The following is a 14,204-nucleotide window of genomic DNA, read 5'->3' on the forward strand; positions in this document are numbered from 1 at the left end:
AGAGGTTGAGATCTCCTAGGGGAGTTTTCTCCTAGGGGAGTTCTCACTGCTGAAAATTTCTGCTGCCCTTTTCTGCAGTTTTGCAAGATCCTTCTTGAGATGAGATGACCAGGAGGGGGCACAGGGACCCACATGCGGTAAACCCAGAGACTGTGGTCACAATGACTGGGGTAGCACTGCCTTCCATCTTTGACTTGCTCCCATTCTTATCCGAGGATCTCTAGATGGTTTACCTGGGTCTCCTCCTGCCCTTAATTCTTACAACAACCCTGTCAGGTAGGTCAGGCTGGGAGTTGGAGGCTTGCCCAAGAAGAGCTGTTGCTTGCCAGGCATCATAGGAGGTGGTGTGGAACAACCACAACATCATGTGATGGCAATAGCCAAGCCACCATCTGCCAGCCTCTCCTTCTCTCCAAATCTGCAATACAGGAATAATAAAGCACTAGCCTACTCTGTAAGGCTGTTGTGTGAGGTTGTGCATAAAGCACTTTCAGCCCCAATGCTTAATATGGGCATCAGCATCGTGCTTCGTTCATAGGAAGCTGAGCCAGGCCACTGGTCCATCTATCCTAGTAATGTCTACCCTGGCTGGCAGCAGTTCCCTTTAGGGCTCTCTCTTAACCCTGCCAAGGAATGCTGGGGTTTGAACCTGGGACTTTGGCCCTGCATACCTGAAGGAGTGTCTCCACCCTCATCGTGCAGCCCAGACCCTGAGATCCAGCTCTGAGGGCCTTCTAGCGGTTCCCAAATTGCCAGGTGGGGTTACAGGGAACTAGGCAGAGGGCCTTCTCAGTAGTGGCACCTGCCTGTGGAATGCCCTCCCATCAGATGTCAAGGAAACAAACCACTATCTGACTTTTAGAAGACATCTGAAGGCAGCCCTCTATAAGGAAGCTTTTAATGTTTGATGTTTTACTGTGCTCCATGTTTTAAATTTGTTGGAAGCTGCCCAGAGTGGCTGGGGCAATTCAGTCAGATGGCTGGCATATGATAATAATAATAATAATAATAATAATAATAATAATAATAATAATAATAATACTGAGCTATGGCCCTTTCCCATAAAATAGGTCCTCTGCTGGGCACTGCTCCCATTCCAAATATTGTGAGGCTCAGAGGGGTAGGGGGTGGGCTTCACCCTGCCCCATTGTTCTCATCACCTCTCACTCCCTGCCGCTGAGAATGCAGCCTCCTTATCTCACATTCCAGCACAAGGGCACAGCGACTAGGCCAATTATGGACATCTTGGCTCTGCTGGACCAGGACAAAGCCCTCCCCTCCCCCATCCATGTAGGCACTGCAGACCCCTTAGTCCCACACTGCACCCAGGAGAGAGCTGCCGCCCCCATCGCCCAGGCCATGTCTTCGGTGAGTTCTTCCTCGTCCTCTTCCACCTTCCGCTCAGAGCACATCAGCACCTACAGCCCTGGGAAGCCTCGCTTTGAACCTCTGCTGGACCCTCCCCATGGGATCTTCGGGGCCGGGAGAGCTCGAGAGTCCTATGGGTACTCAGGTGAGTGAGCCCATCTGGGGGCAGCCAGGGGCACTGATCCCACACGCTCTGAGCTTGAGCAACACGAGGCGAGAGTTGGGTTGGCCCAAGGGAGTGCCAGTGCCAGGTGAATGGACTTTTTGAGTCTTTTGGCTGCCTGACCTTAGGTCAGTGGCTGGGTATCTTTGTTCAAAGGCCACATTCTGGGGAGCCTAATCTACGGCTGCTGATGGGACTGCAGCCAAAGCGGGCAAGGCCATCCTTTCTTTCTCTCTCTCTCTCTCTCTCTCTCTCTCTCTCTCTCTCTCTCTCTGTCAACCCCTTTCTCTCTTTTCTCCTCCCTCCCATCCCTTTCTCTCCATCCCACCCCTCCTCTCTGTCTCTGCCAAACCCTTTCTCTCTCTCTTTTTGCCAAATTGCTACCCTTTTTCAGCACCCCACCCTCTCTCTCTCTCTCTCTCTCTCTCTCTCTCTCTCTCTGCCACCCCTTTTCTCCCTCCGTCCTTCCCTCTCTCCTTCTGCCATCCCCTTCTGTCTCTCTGCCTCTCTCTTTCCCCTCTCCTCTCTCTGCACTTCCATCTTTCTCCTGCTGTGACAGGAACAGGTCCTCCTTCCTGCCAGAGCTCTGAAGGGATGGTTTGCCCAGGGCTTTCCCCCTTCCACGTCCCATCACCCCATCCATTTCAGCTTTGCCCCTTCCTATGCCCTCTCCGGCCCTCTTTCTCTCCCTCCAGCCTCCTCTTCACACCCACCCACACCCGCTGCTGCAATGGCCAGACCTGTGTTCCAGGGGCCCACGCTCACCCCTCTGCATCTCCTCTGCCCTCCACCCTGCCACAGGCTCGCCCCCATCAGCACACCCTTCTGCTCTGGGCAGCAGCAACGTGATCGCCAGTGGCGACAAGTACCAGGTCATGGCGGACGTCAGTCAGTTTGAACCTCACGACATCGTGGTGACCACTTATAACTATTGCATTGTCATCCAGGCAGAGAAGGTGAGATGGCCAATGGCGGTGGGGGGGCTGGAATAAAAACTGCAGGAGGCATGGTTGCAGGCTGTTGTGTGGGCATAGCCAAGGGGGGACAGATCCACCAAAAAATATTGAAAAGCATTGAAAAGATACACACATCCCCAACTCAACAACTTTGGCTGATCCCCTAAGAAAAGCTCAACACCTTTGGCTGCCCACCCCCTCTAACAAAAATCCTGGCTACGCCCATGGGCTGATGGGTGGATTTTTGATGAGAAGCAGAGGATATTTTGTTTATTCATTATCCTCTTACTTGTGTAAGAATGCAAACACCTATTTCAGCACAGTTAAAAATCGCCATCCATGTGCAGCTTATATTTAGAAGCTTGGGAGACAAGGTTGTATAACCTTCTAGAAAGAACAATTATGGTCTGCAAGGATGCTTAGGCAGATTCGGATCACCTCTCTTCTTATATGTTTCCATCTTAACAAAGAAAATCACCCTCAGACTCCTTTAGGCCTAGAAGAAAATGTAAGGTTCACTCACTTGTAAGTCTTGCCAGGATTCAACACATACACTGGTGAAAATCAAGCAGGCAATAATCCTAGAAGTTACAAAAATCTATAGTCCAGTCTGAAATGGAGTGCACACTCTTGAGGAGAGCTCGCAGGCAGCCCATCCCATTGTAGGTTAGAAGAAGAGAGTGCAGCCACAGGAAGAAAAAGATTAAGTCTTCTATTGTTCCCTTTCTTCCCACAAAAGTTTAGAGGATGTGACACCACATAGTCTCCTGTTTGTGACTCTGAAGCAGTCATGCATTTGTGATTTTGGCTGCAAATTTTCCAGCCCTGGCTATAGCTCGGGGGTGAGGACAGCCTTGCATGGAAAGACCTTAGCTGGGGAGGGGGTGGGGACATCTGATTTGCATGCAGGAGAGCTAGGAAAATCCTTGGAGAGCCTCTGTCATTCAGTGCCAACAAGGCATCCCCAAACTGGTGCATTCCAAATGGTTTGAACAACAACTCCCTTCCACCCAGAACATGGCCGTGCTGGTGCAGATGGGAGTTGAAGTATGAAATTATAGGGGTGGGGGAACCAGATTGGGGAAGGCAGGTGCAGACAGTTCTATTACTGAATTGAATGCATGGAAGACCTGGCTTGGGATAAGGCAGTTTCTTACATTTTATCTACTCAAAAGAACCAACAGCTAGAGATGGATGCCTCAGGTTTTCCCTAATTTGCGCACCTTTGAACTTTTTGTCCTGCTTTGGTGCATGATGGTAGGTGCTCCTTTGAAGAACTGAAGTTATCTTTTAGCCAGTGTAAGTTTGGTACGTGAGATGTGTAAAATGCAAGAGCTGGTTTGGGGGGAACGTCTAAGGCAGGGTGTTTTGCTTGCCCCACAGGTGGCCGAAGACGGCACTGTCTCCAACACTTTCACTCACAAGTGCCAGCTCCCGGCAGACATGGATCCTCTGTCCATCAGCTGCTCCCTGAACGATTCCGGCATGTTGGTCATCACTGCCAGGCGACAACTCCTGGCGCCACCTCCTGTCTTCCGCACGGAGGTCAAGCTTTAACAGCGCATTTTGTCACAACCTGGCAAGCAGGGAATCTTCATAAAACTACCTTGCCTTGGGTAGATTTGCCTAGTAGCCTTGTTCTTGAATTGTTTGATTGGCACCTCTGAATAGCCCAATGTCCCATCATACACTGCTGCTGCAGAACCTTGGAACTTCTGCCTGCAATGCATGCTGGGACCCATCCCCATGCGCGTCTCTTTTGCTGCAGGGATAAAAACTACCTGTAGACTTAGAACAGTGTGTCTATACTGAGTCACACTATCTCAGTACTGCCAAGTGACAGGCGGAAGCTGCCCAGGATTTCAGGCACAGGGTTTTCCCCAGCCCTACCTGGAGATGCCAGGAATTGAACCTGCTACCTTCTGCACACGAGGCAGATGCTCTGCCCCTGAGCTATGGCCCTTCCTTTCTTGGCACTAGATGCAAACTAGGACTCTGGGGCCCTGCTGTGGGACTGGGAGACCCCTGCTACAATTCTGGAAACCACCACAGGAGCAGAAGAAGAGGCCCTTAATCTTGATCAAACACCTCCCATTTTTCCATCCTTCAATAAAGATCACTTCCTGCCCTGCAAAGTCTCTGCTCCTGACTAGAATTGTCTCAATGTCACCTTCTTCTTGGCTTCTTTCCCTAGCAATTCCCCTCTTTGATAGCATGGGCAAGGATGAAATGGGACCCAGACCTTTATCTATTGCTGGAAGATTAGCTGTGTTGATATATTTTTTGCAGCAAAAGCAATAAAAGAGTCTTGTGGCACCTCAAAGACAAATTGGTTAAGTCTCTTCCAAAAATTCTGGAAGGCGTCAGGTTGGGGAGTGCCAAACTTTATCTAACACCTTTGCAGGAAGGGAATCTTGGTAAATGGCAGGTCCGCCAGGAATGAGCCAGTGGGCCACAATCAGCGCCAGTTACTCCAAGTTTTGCAGGACACTTGGGAGAAGATACCCTCAATCTAGCCCTGCCTGCTCGCCATGGCCTCGGCTGCCCTCTCCTCCTGATCCCAAGCCCCAGACATGTCTTGAATAAGAGGGCAAGGCACCTGAAGGCTGCCCTTCTGGCCCGCTGGGAGAGAGCAGGAGCAGGAGCAGCTGAAGAGACAGAGGCAATGAAGAGGAAGAGGAGCAGGGCCAGAGGGTTGACAGAGGGGGGGCAGAGCGTCCCTGCTGGGGTGCTAGCAGAGGACAGGTGCCAGATCACAGCAGAATGTTAGAGTAGATGGGGCAGTGCCCCCCAAACCTCTCTGCCAGCATCCACTTGTCTACCTCCTTACTTACAACCAGTCGAGGGGATGGCACTGCACACACCTTACATTTGGTTTGGCTGTGGCTCCACCTGCTTGTGGCCTCCTATCCCCAATGGGCAGCAGCAACCACTGTGCCTGCTGATGCTGTTGTCCCACAGCTGCCCATCCCTAGTTCAAGGTGTTGCTTTCTGTGTGTAAGAGAAAGGAAGGAAGGAAAGGGTGCAGGAAAGGGTTAAAGCTGAAGACCCCTCTGTGCCAAAACCATCATCACATAGGAGTTGTATACTGAGTCAGACCATTGGTCCACCAGGCTCATTATTATCTGCACTGCTTGGCCCTCCAAGGCTGTGAAAGAGTTTTCAGGCAGGAGTCCTTCCCAGTCCTACCTGGAGATGCCAGAAATTGAACCCGGGACCTTGTGCACTCAAAGCAAATGCTCTAAAGCTAAGCCAGGCCTTTCCCCAAGAGCTCCAAGTAGAAAACAGGAGAGCTCAGAGAGGCTAGCTAAAAAAAGAGCCACTTGACCTCTGTGCGGGGCTTTTCAGTGCTTGCCCAGCTCCAAAAGATTGCCCAGTTCTGACCCTGCTGCACCCACATACATTGCCACAGGGGCAGGCAGCATTTCTGCCCCTCCTCCCATTGGCCCCAGTCTAAACCCACACCAACAAACCCGAAATAGTTTTATTTCTCCGCAGCTGACCAGCCCGCCGCCTCCACCCCACCGAAAGCTCTTTTGAAAGGACCAGCACAACTTTGGCAAAGGAGGAGCTGCTGGCGCTCGCTGACTGCCTCGTTCTTTTCTCTCCCTCTTTTTTTTTCCGGAGGAGATGCCAGCTGCTCATTACATCTCTATAGCACAGTAGTTTTATTTCCGTTTCCCTCTCTATTCCAAGCCCCAGGATCCCTGGCTCAGCATTCTTTTGCGCAGCTCCCGGAAGGCCAGCTCAGACTCTTTATTGACTAGGCAGTGTGTGTGTGTGTGTGTGTGTGTGTTTCTGGCAATAAAATAAAATAAAGGCAGAGGGGGGGAGAGAGCTGCTGGAGTTGGCAGGAGGAGATGAGTTCTGCAAGATCTGAGCTCCAGGGCAGAATCCTAGCTTCCCAGAATCCTTCAGTGACGAATGGAGGCCAATTCCTATGTGGCACACTTCCCCATGGAAAACACAGGCCTGGTTCTCTAGCACAGAATCCAGCTGCCAGGGGCAATAGAGATGGTGGCAGCAATGAGGTTGTGCTTTCACCTTTTAAGAAAAATCCAGGCGAGACAGCAGCCCATAAGAAAATGCTAAAAGTGTGCCAAGGGATGGGGCGAGGACTTCCGTGTGTGCTACTTAGCTCTGTGTTGCATGAAGCTGCCTTCTACCAAGCTGGGATAGCTCACTCGGTAGAGCATGTGACTCTTAATCTCAGGGTCATGGGTTCAAGCCCTGCTTTGGCCAAAAAGATTTCTGCATTGCAAGGGGTTGGACTAAATGACCCTTCTGGGTACCTTCCAGCTTACAATTCTATGATTTTAAGTCAGTACTTTGGCCCACATAGGGCCGGCCCTATTGTTAGACAAAAGGAGGTGGCTGCCTCAGGCAGCAGCGTGGTCAAGTCGCTTGGAGACATTTCAGGCACATTGCCTTCGCCGTGGCTAATCACCTTTGACAGCTGAATTTGTCCTATCCCCTTCTAAACCTAGCCAGCTTGGCAGCCACTGCGACCCGTTGTGGCAGGGAGTTCCGCAGTTCAAGCAGGGTTGCCATTTCTCTGCTGGGCTTCTGTGAATGACCTCAGTTGGGACTGAACTCTGCATGCAAACAATGAAGGATAGCCCCTTTCCTGCCTTCTCAAAGCATCGCAGAATTGTAGCGTTGCAAAGGGTCATCTAGAGTAGTCCTAACTTTGCAACGCAGAAACCCCAGTTAAAGAATCGCTGACAGCTGGTTATCCAACCTCTCCTTGAAGGAGATTCTATCCCCTTCCTGGGTAGTCCGGTCTGTTGGTTTGTTTTTCCCTGCAGAAGCCTCTCCCCTTCGTGCAGCAGCTCTGGGCACCCGCGTACTGGTCCAGGCGCCTCCATCCCTCTGCCTCCCTCGTTTTTCCTCCTCCTGCAACGCGACACTCATCACGCGGCGAAAAACGCCTTTCCGGGAGCCGAGGCGAGCCCTGCGCAACAGCTCCGGAGCGCGCCAGCTGCCGCCGGCGGGCAAAGAGGTCGGAGGGTCGCGGGTCTTGCAGCAGGCTCGGCCCGCTGCAGCAGCCACACGGCCGCCCTGGCGCGGCTGCAGCCCCAGGGAAAGCTTCTCCTTCGGTGTCAACGGAGAGAGGCGGCCGGGAGGAGGACAAGCGGCGGCAGAGCACGGCGATCGGCGGGAAGCAGCTGGAGCCAGGAGGCGGCGCTGGTGGCGGGGTGGGAGAGGAGGTGGAAGGGCAGGCCGATGCAAGGGGGAGGCTGCAGCGAAATTTCATGAACTAGGAACCCCGAAATTTCGAATCCCCTCCAAACTGGCGGCAAGGATTCGTCGTCGTTTTGTAGCGGGAGCGTTCTGCTAGGCACCCCAAAACTGAGTAATCGAAACGACTACAAAACTTTGGCACAGGTTTGGAGGGGACCCAAAATTTCGGGGTTAAGGAAGCTCTCCGGAGAGACCAGAGTGGGCTTGTTGGCGGAGGAGGGAGCGTAGATGGGCGGGAAAGGGTTAAAACAGGCGGCCAAGCTCCCTTGGTCTGGAAGCGGGTTTTCCTCAGGACCTGCAGCAGGGGAGCAAAGATTTAAACCGCCCCGCCCCGCACACACACTCCACCCCTATTGTGGTCGCAATTCACCATCAGGCCCTTTCTCTCTTCCCCCAACCTCTGGTGCTATGTGCATTTCTAAAAACCTGCAGGTTAAATTCAAAGGGGGGCATTTATTGCCAAAATAGCCTACTTAGAATCTTCTTTGCATGTGGCTAAGTATTAGGGAATTCCAGGTTAAGGCTCCACAAGCCAGAGTTGAGGACACAGGGATTCCCACATAGGGCAAGTTTTGGGCGTGAAGCGCTAGCATGTGACACCCCCAGACACTATTGGTCTCTTCCATGCAATCTGCCAGAGCCTGTATTCTCATGCAACAGTGTGCGATATTTAAAATAAGGCAATCAAAACCGACTACTTCTGATTGCTAGAGAAGCACACACATGGAGGAAGCTGGATCTCCCAGGGTCTACACGAAATACTCTGAGCGCGCCACTCCCACTGTGCCCAGCCAGGTAAAGGGGCACAACCTATAGAAGCTGTAAACATCCCCAGCCTGCTCTCTCTCTCTCTGATCCCTGCTATGTGGTCTCTTCTCTTCGATGCTTCATCATTGACTAGGGATGCAGGACGCGTGCTGAGTGACAGCTCAGACTCCAATCCTAATCCAAACTATGTCTGTACAGTCGTACCCTGGTCGTCGAACGCCTTGGTACTCGGACGTTTTGGCTCCCGAATGCCACAAACCTGGAAGTGAGTGTTCCGGTTTGCATGAGTTTTTCGGAAGCCGAACATCCGATGCAGCTTCCGATTGAGTGCAGGAATCTCCTGCAGCCAATCGGAAGCTGCGCCTTGGTTTTCGAACCGTTACGGGAGTCAGACGGACTCCCAGAACAGATTAAGTTCGACAACCAAGGTATGACTGTGGTTCCGTTTTAAGCCTGCCTCAAGACTGCTACTGTGAAACCGAGTGAGTAAACTGATCTTTACTTAACAAGAAGAGTGTTTTGCGTGTTTATTGTTTTAAGGGAGAGGAACAGGGGAAATAACAGGAAATCCAGTCTGCAGTAAAGCATCCTGGATTACTTAAACGAAAAGGCTAAAGCTTCCTTATTTTTGCTGACAAAGGGATGCACCCTGCTGAACTCACAAACGCAAAGAGGGCTAATATCTAAGAAATATATCCTCCCAGTTTCTATACACATCCCTACAAGGGGAAGTCCCTAACTTACGGAGGGCTCGAGACCCATTGCCTGTCTTCACCTGGTTTAGCTAGCCAGTCAAAGCCATTCCTAGGGCGGGGTCACTGCCGCATGCTGACAGCTGAGAGCAGTGTGGGGACCAAAGGTGGGCAAACTGCCCCAGAAGAAGCACTGCATGCCCCTCACCAGAGGTACTACCCCTCCCCTAACGCCCCATAAGTACCACGTGGCTTACACAAGACAACAGACACTCATTAGTTCGTTTTATTTCATAGCTCTATTTGCAATCTCTCTTCTTCTTTTTATTAAATTAATATAAAAAAACCCTCTGTATTTACATGTCAGGTACCAACCCCACTCACCGCTCCTCACCTCTGGATTCAAGAATAGGGTGGGCACCAGAGAGGGGGGTGGGGAAAGTGAAGCAGTTCAGAGTCCTTATTGGGGGGCAGTGGGGAAAAGAGGAACGGGAAGAGATTCCCCAAGGCTCAGTAGCTCAAGAGATCCAGTGTGTTCACCCATGTAAAAGTCATTAATAAAAGCGGGGGAAAGCCTATCCGTTGTATCAGGGGTGGAGAACTCCCCAGCAGCCCCAGGCAGTGTGGCCAATGGTCAGGGGTGGTGGCAGTTGTAGTCCAGCAACTTCGGGGAGGGGGGGGGGACACAGGCTCACCCCCCTGCATTGTTTTCACATTCGGTCTTCCCTAAGCTGGAGACCCAGGACTCACCGACTGGACTGCAAATGGGTGTGGAGTGGCAGTGAGAGAGGAGAGGTAAGCGAAAAGGAAAAAGGCAGGTGATAATGGCCTGGATCCTACAGGCAGGAGTGGCTGCTTCAGGTGTCTTATGCCCCCCACTCCTCAGGTTAAGAGTGACCTGTGCAAAAGAAGCAGAGGTGGACCAGGTGGGGTTTGAACACCTCAGCTCACCATTTCCTTGGTCCTATCTGACTGGATCCCATCTTAAGGTAGAGGAGAGGCCAATGGAAAGGTAGGAGGGGTGTGTTTACTTATTTTGTGTGTGCGCATTTGTAAAACCGGTGCCCTCTTACCCACAAACATCTTGAGCAAGCCCTGAGACTAATGGCAGCGTGAGAGGGACTGCAGGGGTGTACGACCGAAAACAGGACCCCAACAGTGGCACAGGTGTGACTTCAACATCAGGCAAGGCGCAGGATGAAGGACCTCCTTGCCGTTCTCAGACATCTAGGTCCCACTGAGGTGTGGGCTGACGAGAGGAGCAGGATCCTCTCGCTCGGCCCCGAATTTGTTCTGCCGCCTCCTCTCCTCCAGAGCAAGAACGGGGCAGGGACGGGCTTGTGGCTTCATGCCAGGTGAGGCCTTGAAGCTGCTCTGGTTATCTGGCCGAGAGGCCTTTTCGCAAGTCTCTCGGGGCAGGAGTGGGTCCCCGGGCTGGAACGCTAAGCGAAGGACCCTGGGAAGACTCTGGCCGGAACTAAACGGCCGTGGAGTGGCGATGCTGGCTTCTCCGCCAACCGGTTAGCAAGACTCCCTCCGCCGTCACTGGCATTTCTCGTCACTCTCCGAAGGGCTGGACTCGCGGGGGATGGAGTGCCTGTTTCGCCGGTCCCACAGCTGGTGGATCTCTGTGGCCTCTGTCTCGCTGCTGCTAGTCGTGCTGTCCCGGAAGCTGGCCAATGGGGGCCGCACCTTCACCCCCTTGGCGGTTACTGAGCCTTCAATGGCTTTTCGCAACTGGAGAAAGAGAGAAAGAAGAGGGAAAGGGAGGGATTGATTTGTTTACTATTTATTTACGACATTTACATCCCACATTTTTTCTTCAACCAGGTAATAGGAGCGAGCCAGCAATAAATCACAGTGAGCAAGCTGGTGTTAACTCTTTATTAGCAGAACCAGGGATTTGCACAGGCGTGTCAGGCCTAATAAGGACAGCAACTTGTATCTGCCAGGTTTGGCTTCATGGATCGATCGGCTGCTGAGACTGAAGGTCCCTGCCTCATCACAGCCACCTTTTGCTGCATCCCAGTTATTGCCAACAAACCACTGGGGTGATGCTACCCTCAGGCATCTGGGGTGGATTAGACAGCAGACCCCCTTCCACTGTGTGTGTATGTGTGTGTGTGTTGGAAGGGGCCCATGCATGTTAGGACTGAAAGGAAGCCCTCTTAAGCTTTCCCACCCCCAGACTGAGTACTCACCTCCTTGAGGGACACCATGCCAATGAGGCGCCCGATGCTGGTGACATAGGCGTGGTCCACCCCCAGGAGAGAGAATATGGTGTGTGTCTGGAAGAGCCAAAAGCAAAATCAGCAGCAATCGCTCACATACACCTTTGCTCCACCATCTCAGTATCTAGGATTGAACCAAGATTGCCCTGACAAACCATCTGGACTAGACTACTGCAATGCACTCCACATGAGACAGCCCTTGAAGAAACTTCAGCTGGTACATAGCCACCTGGAAGCACCTTGAGGTGATTCTCTCCAAAGATGTTACATTCTACTTCTGTAGCCCTCGGGTCCTGCTTGCAGAATTTCCACAGGCATCCAGTTGGTTACTGTGAGGACAGGATGTTGCACTAAATGGACCTTTGGCCTCATCCAGCACCCATGTTCTTCTTACATACAACTATAGTTGAACCAGTTGCATTGGTTACCTGCATGTTTCATCATCATCATCATTATTATTATTATTATTATTATTAGTAGTAGTAGTATAAATTTTTACTTTTCAAGTTTATACATTTCACTAATTTTACAATCATTTTGACATTTCAAAGCCTGACTTCCTTCCCCCTCTTTCTGCAGTTCCTTAAATTTATTTTTAATATCTTCTGCACAGCCAAGTTAACTTAATTTGCTCATTTATTCATCTTTTTTAAATATATACTCTCATGAAACTGCAGGTTATTACAATAATCCTGCCAATGTTCTTATCTGTTTACAATTTATCTGCAAATATTCAATAAACCATTTCCATTCTTTTATAAAAAGTTTGTTATCTTGATTTCTTACTCTTCCGGTAAGTTTAAGTGATTACCTGCATGCTTTCGGGTCCAACTACAAGTATTGGTGTTTATTCCTCCCCCTCTTTTTACACCCACCCACACCCACAAAGTTAAAACATTTTCCGATTTACAATCATTTAACTTTGGACTCCACCCCCCCCCAAAAAAAAATCCCTCTATGGTTTCCCTAATTTTCCAAATTACACTCTATATTATTGTATACCTTATCTTCTCCACAGTACTTTCAAAGATATATTTTACTGCTGTTCTTACTCTAAAGCCACTTGCATTTTAACATATTTACAATAATTTTTTTTTTTAAATAATCTACAAACTTCCTCCAATCCTCCTTGAATTCTGCCTCATCTAGGTTTCTAATTTTGCATATTGATGTTTACTTTAGAGGCCTAAACTGGGTTTCGGGGCAGGTTATTTGAAAACCTGCCTGCATCTGTATGAACCTGCCTGTGCCTTAAAGGCCCTGTTTGTGGCCTGCCCTTAAGAGCAATTCAAGAAACGGTGTCTTCTCAGTGGTGGCTCCAAGTTTGTGCAACTCCTAATGGATATACATTCTGCCATGTCAGTGTTGCCATTCAAAGGGGTTTCCAGTTGCTTCAGCTGCTTTTACATGAGCGCTCTGCTGCGCTGAGAAATGTTTTCAAACTGTTGTTTTGATGGTTTAGTTTTATTGGAGCAATGCACGTTGGTTTTCCTGTTTTATTTATGCATGCGAGCCGCCTTGGGAAGGCTTTGCCTAGGCAGGCAACACAGAAAAAAATTAACAAACAAATCACCACCACCACCAGAATTGGGCTCCCCAGCAAGTGATATTTCGGAATCATTGACATCCCTCCAAGGCTCATGCATTCCTCACACACCCCACCCCAGCCAAGTCTTGCCTCTTGAGCCTGGCGCCATGGGGAATTTCTCAGCTATACCCTGGATTGTGTTATGTTCTACACATGTGTGTGTGTGTGTGTGTGTGTATCTATCTATCTACATATTGCACATCTTTTTCTAGCTGTGCACCATTTATCACCTGGAGAAAGGAGGTATGGAGCTACACATTCTTAGGAGCATTTTGTCGTGCCCCTTCTGAAATCTTATTCAGGCCAAGCCTCCCTGGACCTCCGACACCTTGCAAGGAAATGTTCTAAGCCATTTTCATAGCAACTAGGGCTAGTGACATTTTTAAAAAGAACAGGAAAATGGAGGTTTTCAGGATGCTGAATTCGGTAGAGCAAATTCAGGTCGTGTGTGGTATGCTTGCAGAATCAGAGCGCACACACGCAATGTACACACACCTTGTGCAAAGAAGTGCGTTCCACCAACTGGAAGGGTGCTGGGTCAATCTTGCTGTTGTTGAAGTTGACAAACTGCTCTAGCTGCTGCTCCTCCCATTCCAGGATCTGAAAGGCGACAAATCAAGTTAGCATGTCTGCCAGGAGGAGCCTGTAGCTGCCAGGCTTGTAAGCCAGACCAGATTCTGTTCATTACATTTTATATATACCCCTCCTTTTCATCCAAGGAAACCACCCAGCCCATTTCTCTGCTGCTGTTTGCTAGAGAATGGTGCTCAGTGCTCAGGAGCATTGCAGCTGCTGTTCCTGCAGTCGGCATGCAGCCGCAATGGCCAGCAGCCATGAACGGGAACATGACTTTTTAGGTCTTGCCACGGTGGGGCTCACCACCACCTAGAATCACAGAATTGTGAAGTTGGAAGGGACCCTGAGGGCCGTCTGGTCCAACCCCCTGCAATGCATTAACCTTTCATGGGCTAATGGGATGTGTGACCTTTATGGCAAGTGGTGGGCAGAGCCAGAGGCGAAAGTGGGCAGGGCTAGAGACAAAAGAGGCTCTTTTATACAGCAGGTTCACACTTCGGCAGCACAAAAGCCAGGCGTTTCTGCATGCAAACCTGAACACATCTCTCTCTGTCCATCTAGACAAGCAAGAGGCAGTTTAAGGACATGTTCCAGCCAGGCAAAGGCACTCAAGGAGGA

At 50.5% G+C, this 14,204-nt stretch overlaps 2 protein-coding genes across 3 annotated transcripts in view; one reads left to right on the forward strand and one right to left on the reverse strand.

Moving 5' to 3' along the window:
• Window positions 1-1,221: 1,221 nt before the first annotated feature.
• On the forward strand, window positions 1,222-4,119 carry LOC310678455 (alpha-crystallin B chain-like). The gene is made up of 3 exons (XM_083442444.1): window positions 1,222-1,513; window positions 2,333-2,487; window positions 3,871-4,119. Exons 1-3 carry the CDS (start codon window positions 1,237-1,239, stop codon window positions 4,042-4,044), a joined length of 606 nt encoding a protein of 201 aa, XP_083298570.1. The 5' UTR covers window positions 1,222-1,236; the 3' UTR covers window positions 4,045-4,119.
• Window positions 4,120-9,463: 5,344 nt separating this feature from the next.
• The window catches only part of CLCN2 (chloride voltage-gated channel 2), a 73,973-nt gene continuing 69,232 nt past the window's right edge, over window positions 9,464-14,204 (reverse strand). For both annotated transcript variants that reach the window (XM_083442037.1, XM_083442038.1), the window contains 3 exons: window positions 13,506-13,610; window positions 11,393-11,479; window positions 9,464-10,928 (listed from right to left, as the gene is read on the reverse strand). In XM_083442037.1, coding sequence (XP_083298163.1) covers window positions 10,734-10,928; window positions 11,393-11,479; window positions 13,506-13,610 — 387 coding nt within the window. In that variant the 3' untranslated portion in view covers window positions 9,464-10,733. The remainder of the gene's footprint in view (window positions 10,929-11,392; window positions 11,480-13,505; window positions 13,611-14,204) is intronic.

The sequence above is a fragment of the Podarcis tiliguerta genome, assembly GCF_965153285.1.
Source record: "Podarcis tiliguerta genome assembly, chromosome: 5".
Lineage (NCBI taxonomy): Eukaryota > Metazoa > Chordata > Lepidosauria > Squamata > Lacertidae > Podarcis > Podarcis tiliguerta.

Bases quoted from the DNA above. Each gene is read 5' to 3' on its own strand.
- LOC310678455 (XM_083442444.1), top strand. From the start codon at position 1,237: ATGGACATCTTGGCTCTGCTGGACCAGGACAAAGCCCTCCCCTCCCCC. The intron at 1,514-2,332 runs GTGAGTGAGCCC...ACCCTGCCACAG, and splicing joins AGAGTCCTATGGGTACTCAG to GCTCGCCCCCATCAGCACAC. The intron at 2,488-3,870 runs GTGAGATGGCCA...CTTGCCCCACAG, and splicing joins TTGTCATCCAGGCAGAGAAG to GTGGCCGAAGACGGCACTGT.